At 34.6% G+C, this 15346-nt stretch overlaps 2 protein-coding genes across 3 annotated transcripts; one reads left to right on the top strand and one right to left on the bottom strand.

Annotated features, from left to right (window-relative positions):
• The first annotated feature begins 1318 nt into the window (after positions 1-1318).
• LOC146953763 (uncharacterized) lies at positions 1319-2755 on the top strand. The gene has a single exon (XM_085742678.1). It carries the CDS (start codon positions 1319-1321, stop codon positions 2753-2755), a length of 1437 nt encoding a protein of 478 aa, XP_085598804.1.
• Positions 2756-12568: 9813 nt separating this feature from the next.
• Positions 12569-14627, bottom strand: LOC146953762 (uncharacterized). Of its 2 annotated transcripts, XR_015029999.1 has the most exons (7): positions 14247-14627; positions 13753-14090; positions 13506-13605; positions 13311-13392; positions 13123-13218; positions 12920-13033; positions 12569-12764 (listed from the first exon to the last, which is right to left on the bottom strand). XR_015029999.1 is itself a non-coding variant. In XM_085749657.1 (6 exons), exons 2-5 carry the CDS (start codon positions 13827-13829, stop codon positions 12935-12937), a joined length of 354 nt encoding a protein of 117 aa, XP_085605783.1. In that variant the 5' UTR covers positions 13830-14090; positions 14247-14624; the 3' UTR covers positions 12569-12764; positions 12920-12934. The 2 variants fall into 2 exon arrangements, 1 of the variants encoding a protein (XP_085605783.1); XM_085749657.1 differs by lacking the exon at positions 13506-13605 and having other exon boundaries at positions 14247-14624.
• Between the last annotated feature and the right edge of the window lie 719 nt (positions 14628-15346).

Genomic DNA, 15346 nt, shown 5'->3' with positions numbered 1-15346 from the left:
TTAAATCAAGTGACGTCTTTTTATTTTTTATTTTCTTAATCAAATGTCAATCAACTTAACTTATTTTGAGTCTCTTTCCTTTAATATAAAAAATACAAACAAACTTATTTTTGCCATTTGGCTTTTCCATTTTAAAACCTTTTTCAAACTAATAAAAAACACACAACCAATCAAACGTCAGTTTTTTAACCCCGAACTACGAGGTTTTGATCCTTCACGGGTACGTAGGCAGAGGACCTTGTCCTTCCAAATCAATAAAATGTAGATAATTAGGTCTTTCTTTTTTTCATTTCAAATCCCTTTTCCTTTTTTTCAAAAAATAAGCAAGTTATAGCACACTAATTAAATAAAATCAAGAGGTTCCCGTAGAGTACTACGGACATAAAGGGTGCTAACACCTTCCCTTTATGTAACTAACCCCCGAACCCTAAATCTTTTCAAAATGGGGTGTTTGAACTTTTTTTCCCCTTTTCATTAAAAATTAAAATGTTCAGTCGTGAAATAAATTAGTTAGTCAAAAGCTAATCAAATAGCCTTGATCTCCGAAAAATGACGCGACAGAAATGGCGACTTCATTGGGGACACCCCCTAAGAGGGTTGAGCCTAACTTGGTCTTATTTAAATTTTGTGCTATAACTTGCTTAAAAAAATCAAAAAAAAAAAGATGGAAAGACGTGTATATTTGTTCATCCTTCTTCTTTCTTCTTTCTAACGTGAGTGGTGAGATAAGTCCTACACCCGGACTTGAGAGAAATTTAAGATAGGACGGTGGTATAATCATAGTGCCTTGCCAAGAGTGAATTTTGGTTTGTGACACATGTGATAACCCCACTCAACTGAGGGATCTTGGAAGTATACTATGTTGGCATGAGTATTCGTGTTTGGCATGTTATTTTCAAGTGACTGTCGAAAGTTGAGGACCTTTAGTCACCTTTAACCCCTCTTGGCCTTTGAGGACGTGGTGCAGTGGCTAATCATGAGTAATCTTGGTTTAGTTGACACGCGATACCAAACTCAGACGAGACTTTCTTACGAACATTATTGGAACGGAAGTATTTCCGTAACTTGATAGTGTTCGGAAGTGGTTGATAACTCTGGGAACTTGGTAGAACCCGTGATACAGGTACATTTGAAAACCATAGTCCTTACCAATGGCGTTTTTACCCTTGACTCCATCATTATGGGCCTAACCTCACTGTGTTTTCACCGTTTGTGTAGCATATTCATGCATACATGCATTCATTCATAAAACTTTCTTTTTTCATCATCAAAATATCGAAGGACTTATATGAACTTTTTTCTTTTGTAAACATCATAGATGGAAATTCCTACAAGAAACACTAGGAAGTATACTTTCCAGAAGCCAGATGTGGCTAAATTAAGGGAGTTAGGGAGGAAGGTAGCTAGCCAGGATGATTTTCGCGAACTTCATGGGAAACTGCTGGATATCCTCAAGGTAGATGTTACAAAAGGCGTCTTGGAGACTTTGGTTCAATTTTATGACCGTCATTGTCACTGTTTTACTTTCCCAGACTATCAGCTTGTCCCTACACTAGAAGAGTACTCTCATTTGATCGGTATAACCGTTCTTAACAAAGTACCTTTCAGCGGCCTTGAACCCAATCCCAAAGCCACAACCATTGCTAATGCCCTCTATCTTGAAGCCTCCATCGTAAGAGATAATCTTATTGTCCAAACCAAAGGGGGTCCCTCAGGTTTCTCCACCGATTTCCTCAACGATCAGGCTTCCATTTTTGAACAGTCTGGCGCCAACCATGCCTTTTACTCTGTCTTAGCCTTAATTATCTATGGTCTTGTGCTTTTCCCGAACATTCCTAATTTTGTTGACATTCGTGCCATCCAAGTTTTTCTTACCAAAAACCCGGTCCCTACTCTTCTAGCAAACACCTACCATTCCATCCATGATCGAACTCTTGCAACTCGTGGAGCTATCCTTTGTTGTGCACCTTTACTTTACAAATGGTTCGTCTCTCATCTACCTCAACCCCGCTCTTTCATAGCCAACCTTGAAGGTACTCCCTGGTCTAAAAAAATCATGGCCTTGACAACAGCTGATATAGTTTGGTACCATCCAACCTGGGATGACGGAACAGTCATTATCAGATGTGGTGACTATCCCAATGTACCCCTCATTGGTATGGAGGGAGGAATTAGCTACAATCCCGTCCTTGCCCGACATCAATTGGGATACCCGATGAAGACACAACCAAGTAACCTTGCTTTAACCAATGAGTTCTACTGCAATGACAGTAATCACCTAGGTAAAAGGGAGGAATTTGTGCAAGCTTGGCGGAGTATTCACAGACTTAACAGGAACCAACTGGGAAAAAGGGACAATTTTCTGCATGGATCTTACATTCAATGGGTCATCAATAATGCTATCCAGAATCAGATGCCTTACACGGTACCGAGGCTCGTATCCGCAACAATTCCATCTTCATCATTACCTTTACCCTCTAAGACTCTGGGAGAGCACCAAGAACGATTGGCTGATAAAGACCGAGAAATTGCCACTTGGAAAAGGAAATATGACGAGGCTATGCTCATGATGGAAGATAAAAATGAAGAAATAAGGAAGCAGGAAAGTGTGATTCTCAAATTAGGGCAACAGATGATCGAGAGAGATGATCTACTCCAGGAGAAGGACAGGCTGCTTAAAAAGCATATCACCAAGAAGCAGCGCATGGATTCCATGGATTTGTTTGACGGTCCACACTCAGATTTTGAGGAGTAGTCCACTACAAGAGCTCAAGAGATTCCCAGTTGTTTCACCACTTTATGTTATTTTCTAGCTTTCTGTGATGTACTTTGGAGTCTATCCCTTGGCTCAGTTTTGTTAAAAGGGAATTATCTTGTAGTACTTTAAATATTCAATGGAATTTTCAATTATGATGTTTACAAATTTGCTTTTATAAGTCCTTCGGTAAATAAAAAAAAATGTGTTTATTTTTGCATAAGCATCATGCATCATTTTGCATTTCATAGTCTCGATTCCGAGTCTCACAAAATTTCTTTTCCATAAAAGGTCAATCTGTTTCAAAAGTGGTCCGACTGTCCTCGTCCAAAGCCAACTCGCACCTACGACACCCGTGCAAACAAAAAGGGATAAGTGTGGACAAGAGATCACAACGCTCCAGGCCGAGTCAAAGCAGCCTCAATTCCAGCAAGGGCCCGAGTTCCAACATCAACAACAGCCTAGACAACAGGCTCCAAGGATGCAATTTGATCCAATCCCAATGGCATATGCGGAGCTGCTTCCCATCTTGCTCATGAAGAACCTTGTCAAAACTAGAAAGCCTCCTCGAGTGCCTGACGAGTTGCCGGTTGGGTATCAACCTGACCTCTCATGTGCCTTTCATCAAGGAGCAGCCGGCCATGACATTGAGCACTGTTTATCTTTGAAGATTGAAGTCCAGAAGCTGATTGAAGCCAATATATTGCTCTTCGAAGATTGAATTCGGACTTGCAAGCCACATTTGGGTCGTTTTTGATGTTCCTTCTACTACTTATCTGTTCAAATAATGCGTTGGTTTGTTGTTTGCTGCTTTTCAAAAAAACCCTTTCGTTCTGCCCAAGACGAAAATGAACTGGTGTAGGGCTTTTTTGCTTTAAGCATTTTCATCATTAATAAAAAGGTCGTTTTGATCCCGGTTTTGTTTTTTATTTTGTGCTTTGTTCTGGAAAAATGGTAATACAAAAAACCCAAAAAATATTCTCAAATATCTGCATAACCATAACTTATACTCGCTTGTCAAAATCAATAATCAAATCATGCATTAATAAACCCGTTGAACACATTAACCATGTACTCTCTTCCGACTTTGAGTTCCCTATGTCCGAAGCTGAAGAAGGGAAGGATGAGGAGACTCCCGATGAGATCTCTCACATACTGGGGGCATCTTAGCCGTCAAAACTGCAAAACAAAAATCAAGAACATTGTTCAGAAGATGGCAGTCACTCACAAAGACTGGCATGAGACGTTACTGTTGCCTCGCATGGATATCATACTTCAGTACACATTTCAAACAGAGGCAAACCCCCCCTCCTTCCCCAATATGCAACATGGAGGTCGTGCTTTCCGTGAAGGTTGAAGTCCCGTTAATAGGAGTTCTACTAAAGTCCAAGCTTGACCGAATCTAAACTCATGACGACCTTGTACAAATATATCAAAAGAGGTTTGAAACAAGCTTCTAACAAAAAGGTTCGTCCCCGTGAATTTCAAGAAGGGAACTTTGTACTATCTTTTCAACCAGACTCCAGGGGCAAGTTGATGTTTAACTATGAAGGCCCATATACAATGACTTTTGCAACTACGGATGGTGACAAACTCACGCGTCCCATGAATGCCGGTGCAGTCAAGAAATACTCTGTCAAAAAAATAAAAGCTCGATAAGTCGCAAATCATAAAAAGCGGCTTAGGCAAAAATGAGCGTCTCGGTGGACTGAAAACCCGAAAAGGCGGTCCAGGCAAAAATTAGAGACATGAACAAAAAATGATGATTATCCTGATAGGTTGAAACCCGAAAAGGGCGATCTATGCAAAAGTTAAGGATCATGACAAAGTAACTGCATCCAGTCAAGCACCATCCACTTGGGGGCATCCAGCTATCAAAAGACCTCTGATTCGAAGCATCTGCAGATCAAAGACTCGGAACTGGGGCATTCAAAGTTGTCAGGGAGTATAACGGTTATTGTGTTCAATGTACCCTTCCCATATATTTACCATTTTCCAAATTTTTCAAAGATCCGTGGGGCCACGCCGTTGGCAGGTCACCACTCTATTCATCAAATTTGAGCCTGTGCCCATTTACTCGGAACTCTCATTTATTCTATTCACAAAAAAATTCTTCTATTTTTGATGGCAATACTTGAAGCAAAATTTTCAAAATACAAAACTTTTTTTTACATCTTTTGAAAAATGTGAACAACAAACACACTCTCTTTGAACTCGTGAGTAGTTGAAGCGTACATCAGTATGCGCCTTGAGAACGGTTACACCCCAAAAGAGAAACATGGCTAAGCACAATGAAGAGGACCTCTGCTTCAAGCAAGATGCTTTAACAGTCAAAAAAATATATACAAAAAAATCAATGCTCGCTAAGTCGGAAAACCTGAAAAGGCGGCTTAGGCAATAGAGAGCGTCCCGGTGGACTGAAAACCCGAAAGGGCGGTCCAGGCAAAAATTAGGGGCACAAAAAAGGAATATATTCCCGGTGGACTGAAAACCCGAAAGGGCGGTCCGGGCAAAAGTTAGGGATTTTCAAAGAAAATACAAAAATGACTGTCGAAGCATGACAAGGGAAAAGCATTCCGCGCTGATTTACAAATGCGACTTCTTCCAGGCTGTTGGTTAAACAATGGGCTTTCTCCCCAAGATTCATCGGTTGCTATTCATCAATTGCAACCTTGTGCCGGGTTTTACACCGTCAACGACTTGATTTGTTCACAATAACATCATCTCCAAGGAAGTTTGCCGAGTGTTTGTACTGCGATGTCAGTCCGCTTCCCATCTTATCTGTCTTGTCTCGTTTCATCGAGTCACCTATCATATACAGTTTATACAGTCATACAAGTCACATCCATACATTCATACAATCATACATTCATACAATCATACATAAATACTTTCACTTATTCATACATTCATACATATCATATACACAACATCAATTCATACATGATTGCATTAGTCACCAAAATCTTGTTTCGGTTGTGTCTTTTCAATTTGGTCTCTACTTATCATTGTGCCAAACCGCAAGTTTCTACACGTGAACATCTGACATTTACCTTCTCATCATCAAAAGTGTCACCCCCAATGTGTCTGGTCAAGAGATGTCACCCGTTAGTGTCAAGTGGCAAGTCCTAAACAAAGGACAGCTTGAGTCTACGTTTTATCTTGTTTCAAGTGGCAAGTCCTAAACAACGGACAGCTTGAGTCTACCTTTATCTTGTGTCAAGTGGCAAGTCCTAAACAACGGACAGCTTGAGTCTACATTTTATCTTGTTTCAAGTGGCAAGTCCTAAACAACGGACAGCTTGAGTCTACATTTTATCTTGTTTCAAGTGGCAAGTCCTAAACAACGGACAGCTTGAGTCTACCTTTATCTTGTTTCAAGTGGCAAGTCCTAAACAACGGATAGCTTGAGTTCGCCTTTATCTTGTTTCAAGTGGCAAGTCCTAAACAACGGACAGCTTGAGTCTACCTTTATCTTGTTTCAAGTGGCAAGTCCTAAACAACGGACAGCTTGAGTTCACCTTTATCTTGTTTCAAGTGGCAAGTCCTAAACAACGGACAGCTTGAGTCTACCTTTATCTTGTTTCAAGTGGCAAGTCCTAAACAACGGACAGCTTGAGTTCGCCTTTATCTTGTTTCAAGTAGCAAGTCCTAAACAACGGACAGCTTGAGTCTACCTTTATCTTGTTTCAAGTGGCAAGTCCTAAACAACGGACAGCTTGAGTTCGCCTATATCTTGTTTCAAGTAGCAAGTCCTAAACAACGGACAGCTTGAGTAAGTCCTAAACAACGGACAGCTTGAGTCTACCTTTATCTTGTTTCAAGTGGCAAGTCCTAAACAACGGACAGCTTGAGTCTACACTTTATCTTGTTTCAAGTGGCAAGTCCTAAACAACGGACAGCTTGAGTCTACACTTTATCTTGTTTCAAGTGGCGAGTCCTAAACAACGGACAACTTGAGTCCACCTTTATCTTGTTTCAAGTGGCAAGTCCAAAACATCGGACCGCTTGAGTCTTTTTTATCTTGTTTCAAGCTGCCAGTCCTAAACAACGGACCGCTTGAGTTTACCTTTCGTCATGTTTCAGTTTGGAATCACATTTTATTTTCTTCAGTGTCATCCCCAGTTTAGCTGTTCAAGTGATGTCACTAAAAAGTTTTGTCTTCATTAAGCTATCGTTCCAAACCAATACAGTAGTAGACAATCATTTTCCCCAGTGAAACTACATTCCCCTTAGCGGAGTCGGATCCCATTCTTCAACGAGTTTGGGTATCCCGTTGTTGTTTCTCGTCTCAGTCCAGTCATATTTGTCGTCATGCATTCATACGAGCATTTCACGAGCATTCATAGCATCTTAGGTCCAAAATTGGTGTACTTTGTATTTAAGTCTCTTCGCTCCGATCGAATTAAAGATTCCATCTTCAAATCTCCGGACGAAGAAACTTAAATAGGGGCATTTGTCATACCCCAATTTTTGACCTAAGATATCACTGACACGTGTCGATGGACCCTACATTCATACGTCGTTTAACCCTGATCAGTCTCTGACTTTTCAGTGAAAATTTCGGCAGAGAGGTATTTTAAAATACCTCATTTTGGTTCCAAGTCGGGCCCTCTTCTCACTTTTTTTAATTAACTTTAATTTCCATCTTCTATTTAATTTCTTTAATTAATTGACTCTAATTTCTTTTTCTTTTTAAATATATGTATATATATTGATTTATCTCATTTTTATTTCTTATTTTATTTTGTTTTTATTTATTTTGTTATTATGTCCATAAAAAAACCCAAAAATATGCATATTTATCTCTTGGTATTTTTTACCTTTCATTTTATTTACTTATTTTTATTATAAAGTGTTTAAGTCAAAAAATAGTCCAGGTTCAATCAAATTCAGTCCAAACACAGCTTGTACGTTTCATTCATTCCAATCCAAAAAAAACAGTTTTGCCTCATCTGCAGGAACACAGCTGCTTTCCTCCTCTCCAAGCCACACTTTTTGCTACTCTTTAACAAACCCTAAATCAAAACCTTGACACTATAAAACCAAAGCTGCACAGCCAAGAAAGGGAACACGCATAAAGCTGCAACACACACAAACATTCCAAAAGAACCTGCAAATTTTCACGTCACACTCAAAACCTTTTAGCCACCGCAATTTACAATTCAATTCTGCATTTTCCTTTGAATTCAATTTTAAGTTTTTGCATTGTTTACTTTATTTTCATCGCTGCTGTTTAAGGTTTGATTCCATTCATTCAATTTGCAGCCGCCGGTTGATATATGAATTGGAGAAACCTTATTTCATGCAATTTTGATGTTCAATTGTCCTTTGTTTCTTTTTAATTCACGTTGCTTCTTTCATGTTGCTGTTCTCATATTTTGCTGCTATGATTTAATTCTTATGCATATTGTTTTCACTATTGCCGTGCCAATTCCAATCCCAACACCTATTACTATTATTCATTAGCAGCTACTGTGTTTCGATTTCCTACTTACTGTCTATTCCATGCTGGTGCTGCACTTGTTTTATTTCTCTATAGCTGTGTGTCTTTACAGTAGGTGTTACATTTAATTTTAATTGTTAGAGAACACTATTGCTATGGCGTTGCATATTACTTATTCATGTGCAGTTTCTGTCACGCACCATTAATTCTACTTTAATAATCTTGTTAATTGGTTGCTTGTTGCCCTGTTACATAATTTCATTGGCTGCCGTTATTATTATTATTATTATTATTATTATTATTGATTTTCAATTTAGCAAATTTGTGTCGTATTCTGTATATAGTCATTTTTTTGCAGCGTGGCTCTTCCAACCGCTTTGAATCGCTACCGCCGTGCTGCTCTCTTTAGTAGTGTTGTCATGGCTGCTCTCCAAATCAAGATTCCATCATAAAGAGAACCGGTGACCCCGCATTCATTTTTTTTTTATCTTGTTTAATTCTCTCATGCATTTTTTCATTATTGTATTTTAATTTTGCTGCATTTTTAGTTATTTTATTTCTATTTGTCACATTTTATTTTTATCAAGCATTTTCAAATTATTAGAATGTATATTTAGGCTTAATGTAAATTTATCATGCATATTTATTTTTAGCATACTTTAGAATGTAAATTTAGGCTTAATGTAAATCATGCATATTTATTTTTCCATCATTTATTTTTGCAGACCGTAGCATGTATCATAGGCTTTTATGTAATAGTTTTAGGTGCATGGGTGCGTGCGTGTGTGTATGCCTTTTATTTTGTTTCTAGATTAGGTTAACCTGCGCTTTTATTTTTTTATGCTCCGTTAGTTTAACTTTTATTCCAATTATTTGAAAACAACAAAAAAAATGCATATAACAAAAACACAAAATTTTTTTTTTTTTTAAATAAACCTTGATCTTAAATCAAGTGACGTCTTTTTATTTTTTATTTTCTTAATCAAATGTCAATCAACTTAACTTATTTTGAGTCTCTTTCCTTTAATATAAAAAATACAAACAAACTTATTTTTGCCATTTGGCTTTTCCATTTTAAAACCTTTTTCAAACTAATAAAAAACACACAACCAATCAAACGTCAGTTTTTTAACCCCGAACTACGAGGTTTTGATCCTTCACGGGTACGTAGGCAGAGGACCTTGTCCTTCCAAATCAATAAAATGTAGATAATTAGGTCTTTCTTTTTTTCATTTCAAATCCCTTTTCCTTTTTTTCAAAAAATAAGCAAGTTATAGCACACTAATTAAATAAAATCAAGAGGTTCCCGTAGAGTACTACGGACATAAAGGGTGCTAACACCTTCCCTTTATGTAACTAACCCTCGAACCCTAAATCTTTTCAAAATGGGGTGTTTGAACTTTTTTCCCCTTTTCATTAAAAATTAAAATGTTCAGTCGTGAAATAAATTAGTTAGTCAAAAGCTAATCAAATAGCCTTGATCTCCGACGCGACAGATGGTAAAATACAATTACTTATTCAGTATAAGTGAGATGATAAGAAGGAGAAATATTTTCTTGTCAAAAAAAAAAAAGAAAAATAAGGAGAAATATTTTTAAAGTGGACCTTGAATAGATACAAAACTTCAAAAGAAATGGTAATATATATTATACTTTTAGTTTTCCATATTTTTCTTATAGGATTTTAAGTTTTCCATCTTACCACTTTTCCATCTTGCGCAATAAAAAGAAATCATATATATAAAAAAAATTAACTCATGTTTTCACTAAGTCAAAAATAAACTTACACATCACAAGAGGAAAAGTGGTAAAATGGAAAACTAAAAGTCCTTTAAAAAAATATGGAAAACTAAGTTTTTAAAAACTAAAAAAGAGTTTTTAAAAATTATATCTCCTTCTTATGAACTCGCTTATGCTCGAATAAGTACGATTGTATTTTACATCCATTAGCGAAATTATGTTTTAATGTTTGCTGCCATCTTTAGCATTAAGCCAATGCCAAAAAAAATCACTATAAGTGCAATAATGGCCTTCATTTTGATATATAGAAGAGAGTATGTTAATTTTTGTATATGAGATATCAAGGAAGATAGCATGTTAAGGAGATGAAGTAAAGGGTTTGTAGGAATGAGATAAGGTAGGTTTTTTGTTTTGAAGAGAACACATTTTTTTGGCACACAACAAAGGACATTCCAACATATTAATGCTCCTACTTAGGTCATAAGTTTGCGTTATCAAGCCCGGACACCTTTATATCAATTATAAATTAATTTAATTTTAAGTGTGAAGAGTGTTAGCAAGAGAATAAGAAATGAGAGTGTGAAGAGTATGTGAACCGCTTCAGCACTTTTCTACCCATTCTCTTCTTTCTCTCAATTATATTATTAATTGTAGTTCTAGTTCACTAGTGGCCATGCTCGTATGTCCGTTTGTTTTTTTTTACTAAGCTAACACATTGATATGTTTTCTAGTATAAATTAATATATAGTATGTTGTATACAAATATAAGTTTAATGAATAAGGTTAGCTAATAATTAACACCCTTAAAAAAAAAGGTCATCCAATAATTTGTTAATAATTAAATTGGTGACTATTGTTGTGAATATCATAATGAATATGGATAACGAATCATTTAAGGATACATATACATCATCAAGTCGCTAATATAAGCAAAAATCTACTTTTTAGGTTCATTGAATATAATGATTGTGATTTATAATATAGACCACATACATAATTGATGATTAAATGAATTTAAAACGTAGATTTTTGCTTATAATAATGATCAGAGGATGTACGTAGTTAACAAGTCATTACTTACATTGGGAAGAGAAGCACAAACAACAAAGCCAAATTGAAAAATATTATTCATCAACGATGTTCATACATAAACGAAGATTTCCTTGATTGACTTCTCATGCGTCATGTGTATTCCTCTCTTTCATCATCTTTCCACTAATACCACCACAAAAACAAACAAAGAATACATCATCCGGTCACTAATATAAGCAAAAATCCACTTTCTAGATTCATTTAATTAATTATGTATGTAGTCTATATTATAGACTACATACATCATTAATTGAATGAACCTAAAAAGTTAATTTTTGCTTATATTAGTGACCGGAGGGTGTAGAATCTATCAAATGAAATGAGTTTGAACTTCGAAAAAAAAATGTGTGAGAAAGACAATTAAAGAGAGAATCACGAGTAGTTAGAACTAAGAACCATTAGAAATGCCAATGGACATATTTGCCCCGCCCCTCTTTCTCTCGCACCTCTCCCCTTTGACAAATAAAAACAAATTAAATTAACATCATTTTTTCTTTAAAACTTTATCTACATCTTTTCCCCCTTGCTTCCCTCAATTATATATTAATTTTAATTATAGTTCATGTAAAGAGCATGAGAGGGCAACTCTTCATGAATCATTTGCAGTTTGAGGGTTGGTTCACCATCAACTTCACATGTATTCTTGATTATTTGATTAATTAGTAGTTGTTTTTTTTAAGGAAAACTAGTAGTTGTTCTTGTGGTTTTAAGTTGAAAGATTATTGCTTGTTAAAAGTTTGATTATATTTAATGCATGAATGAATGGAACGTTTTAATAAATAAAAAAATAAAAAAAAATAAAGTTCATGCATTTTGGTTCTCCAAAACCCAACCCCCCAACTCAATTGAAATTAATCAAATGTGCTTTCCTTAAAAGACATGATTCATACATATTATTTACTTTAAGTCTAAATTATTAGAACCATAAAATCACACCTTTTTCGAACGATCGTGATATAAAATAATAGGGTAAGTGGCTATAAGCATCATTAGAAAGTAGAGACAGAAGTGACATGGTCACCATTTTGTTAGAATCACTACTACAAAAATGGGCTTATATAGCGCTTTTTTTTTGCTTTAGATAGCGCTTTTGAAGCGCTAGTATAAATGGCGCTGGCAAAAGTAATATAGCGCTTTTTTTCTGTATAAAGCGCTAGCTAAAGCAGGGTTTATATAGCGCTTTAGGTCAAAAAGCGCTAGCAAAGGTTCTCCTTAGATAGCGCTTTTTAAAAAAAACGCCATCTAAGACAGGTTTAAAGACAGTGTTTTTGTTTTAAAAGCGCTATGTAACAATATGTTTAGATAACACTTTATAAAGGAAAAAAGCGCTAGGAGAAGCATTTATTTTTATTTTTTTTGTCAATTTTTTTTTCCTTTGCAGATAGCGTTTTTTATTAATTTAAAGTAAAATATGTATAAAGTGAAAAATTTAAAGGGAAATATATATATATATAATATTGGCACATTATAATTGGGACTATTATTTATCAAAGGAAACTTAACCATATCATAAAAATTGTATGTATATATAGCATAAAAGTCAGAAATGTATAGCCTCTAATATTGTAACATAGATATTTCTAGGAGTTACAACTAATTAGTTAACATAAAGATCAAAATCTTCTATGGTATCATGCAGTCTTCATCTATCTTCTTGGTCTTCTCAACATTTTTATCCAAAACAAGCAGGCAAATCATCATTCATTACCAAATTTCGTTCACTCTCCTCCACCTGAATATATACCAGAAAACACCATTAAGCAATAACACTATATTATATTAAAGATAAATTTAAAGTACTATTGATCATGAGTACAAATTAAAGCAAGATTATAAATTAAAACAACTACCACTTCTAGCAAATATATTTAGAAACATGAAACCCACCTTATCATAAAAATATCATATAACTTTTAGGCTGAGCATGAACTGACACCATTCTTCTTGGATTTTTCTTAGTTTATCTTTTGAGTATGTCACACACTTGAAATCATCAATGTACTACATATATTATAACAAAAAAAAAATCATGTTACTTAATAAACTTAATTATATACAAATATTATACTTTAATATAAAAAATAACATACCAGCTTTGGAATTTTGTTTAGTTTTGAAATGAGAATCTCTTTCATAAACCTCATCACAAAGTACCCGCAAGTTATACCATTTTCTTGGCGAGGACACTACAAAAAATAAGATAAGTTTGTATCAATCAAATTATTTATATTATTCATACACTAATTTTTTAAGGTTGTTATATGTTATATTATTAAACCTGTACTCGGACCCATGATATGTTGTTAAATTTATTCTTTGATACTTGAGCGTCCCTTGCAGAGCGAAATACCTGTAGAACTCTACAAAATATAAATGTAAACTTAGATTACATACAACTAACCATATATATATATATACAGTTTTCATATACATCAAAATATATATATGTATACACACACACACACACACTTACGTGTCAAACATATTCTTCATTTTTGGGCAATTCATATAGCAGAAGATGATCTACTACAAAGCCTTCTAATATCTTTTGTCCAATATTTTTTTTTAAAGGTCTGTCCAAATTAATTGAAATGTTTCAGGTGGAATATATACCTATAAATCAGAATATGAATATAATATATCCCTCAAAAGCCAACATATAAAATTCAGCAGAAAAAAAAATAAGGATCAAGACAAGAAAAGCTATATTATCAACTTACCTCAATATAAGCCCGTAAGACCTTATGCAATCTTGTCCATCATTGAATTGCATGTTTAGAAAAACTAAATCCATCATTTGACGCTAAAGTAAGATGGCAATAACAGCAATGTGAGTCTTCCAAGCAATAAAGGTTGAGATAGATATCACAAATGTTAACTTGAGGTTTACATTTTTTCCCCCATATTTCATTGAACGTAATAGTGATGGATACTGATGGGTTATAGCATTCTTTTGAACATTTTCCATAAATATATTCTCAATCTTTAGCAACATTAGTCGCAAATGTGACTCCCTGATCCCACTTGAATCCAATGAATTCAGAAGTGCATCAAAGGCCTGCATAATTAGTTAAATATATTCTATTAGAACTAATACAACAAAGCCGAAAACAACATTTAAATTCACAAAACAGCACCACCTAAAGATACAAAGAACCACAACAAAACGAGTAAAAATCCTATGCAAAGACATGGTAGAAAATACAATTCATACTTGTTTGTTGTTGATGATATGAGAGTCCTCAATGACTTTATCAACCATAAATGGATCAGCATAAGTAATAAACCCAAATCCACGAGGCTGTCTAGTTTTTCTGTCCTTCGTGATGACGGAATCAGTAATCTCACCATATTTACCGAAGTGCTTGATAAATTGGGATGCAAAACACGAAACCCAACCAAAACAGGTATGAAATTGATACACAAAGCTACAAATCACCACAATTCGAAGGGAATAACAACTCTAAAATAATTAAAATCAAATTAAAACTAAATGAAGACAAAGCAAGCACTAACCAATGGTCGTTTCTCTCGCTAAACCACCTATAATTATCTTTCTGCAAATTATGGAAAACCAAATCTAAAAATATTAGCATCTAATCTAATCTAACAGCACATGTAACAACAACAACAAAAAAAAAACTTTTCTTTGAAAATTCAAAAAAAATCAATCTTTATAAACTGATTTACTCAAGGTTCAAATTCATCAATTTCTTATGAAACAAACAGATTTAGTAAAAAAAAAATCCTAAGACATTTTGATATTATAAATAACGATATATTTCAATTTAATTAACAAAAAAAACCCTTTAATTGAAAACCTTAACAAATTGAATCTTTGTAAACTGATTTTCTCAAGGTTCCTATTATACAATTTATCGAGAAAAAAAAACAGAATTAGTGATCAATTTTGAAAAAATGTGAATTTATATATACAACTTAATCAACAAAAAAACCCTATTCTAGAGAAAAAAAAAACTAAAAATTAAAATTCAAAAAAATAATTGAAATATGCTATGCAGGGGATCGAACAGGGGACCTGTTAGTTAATGTACATTAAATCACTTTATAAAATGGCGTTTTTTTAAGCTATAAGCCCTAACTTTCTCAAGCATACAATAGCGCTTTTTTTAACTTATAAGCTTTATTTAAGGTTGATTTATATATAGCGTTTTTCATAAAACGCGCCATATACGATTAATCATGTTTTTTATTTAAATATCTATTATTTTTATTTAACCTATACTGACGCTTTCAATACAAAGCGCTATATATACTTAAAATGATAGATAGTGCTTTTTTAAAAAAGCGCTA

The sequence above is a fragment of the Medicago sativa genome, chromosome 1, assembly GCF_051527215.1.
Source record: "Medicago sativa cultivar Bolivia chromosome 1, Bolivia_mono, whole genome shotgun sequence".
NCBI classification, from domain to species: domain Eukaryota; kingdom Viridiplantae; phylum Streptophyta; class Magnoliopsida; order Fabales; family Fabaceae; genus Medicago; species Medicago sativa.
The sequence above is the reverse complement of the archived record's forward strand: the minus strand, read 5'-3'. Positions and strand labels throughout refer to the sequence as shown.

Excerpts from the sequence above, each read along its gene's own strand:
- LOC146953763 (XM_085742678.1), top strand. The coding sequence starts at position 1,319 with ATGGAAATTCCTACAAGAAACACTAGGAAGTATACTTTCCAGAAGCCA.
- LOC146953762 (XM_085749657.1), bottom strand. The coding sequence starts at position 13,829 with ATGATGGATTTAGTTTTTCTAAACATGCAATTCAATGATGGACAAGAT. Across the intron at positions 13,219-13,310 it reads TATCATGGGTCCGAGTACAG|TGTCCTCGCCAAGAAAATGG; the intron begins GTTTAATAATAT and ends TATTTTTTGTAG. Across the intron at positions 13,034-13,122 it reads TAAACAAAATTCCAAAGCTG|TACATTGATGATTTCAAGTG; the intron begins GTATGTTATTTT and ends TAATATATGTAG.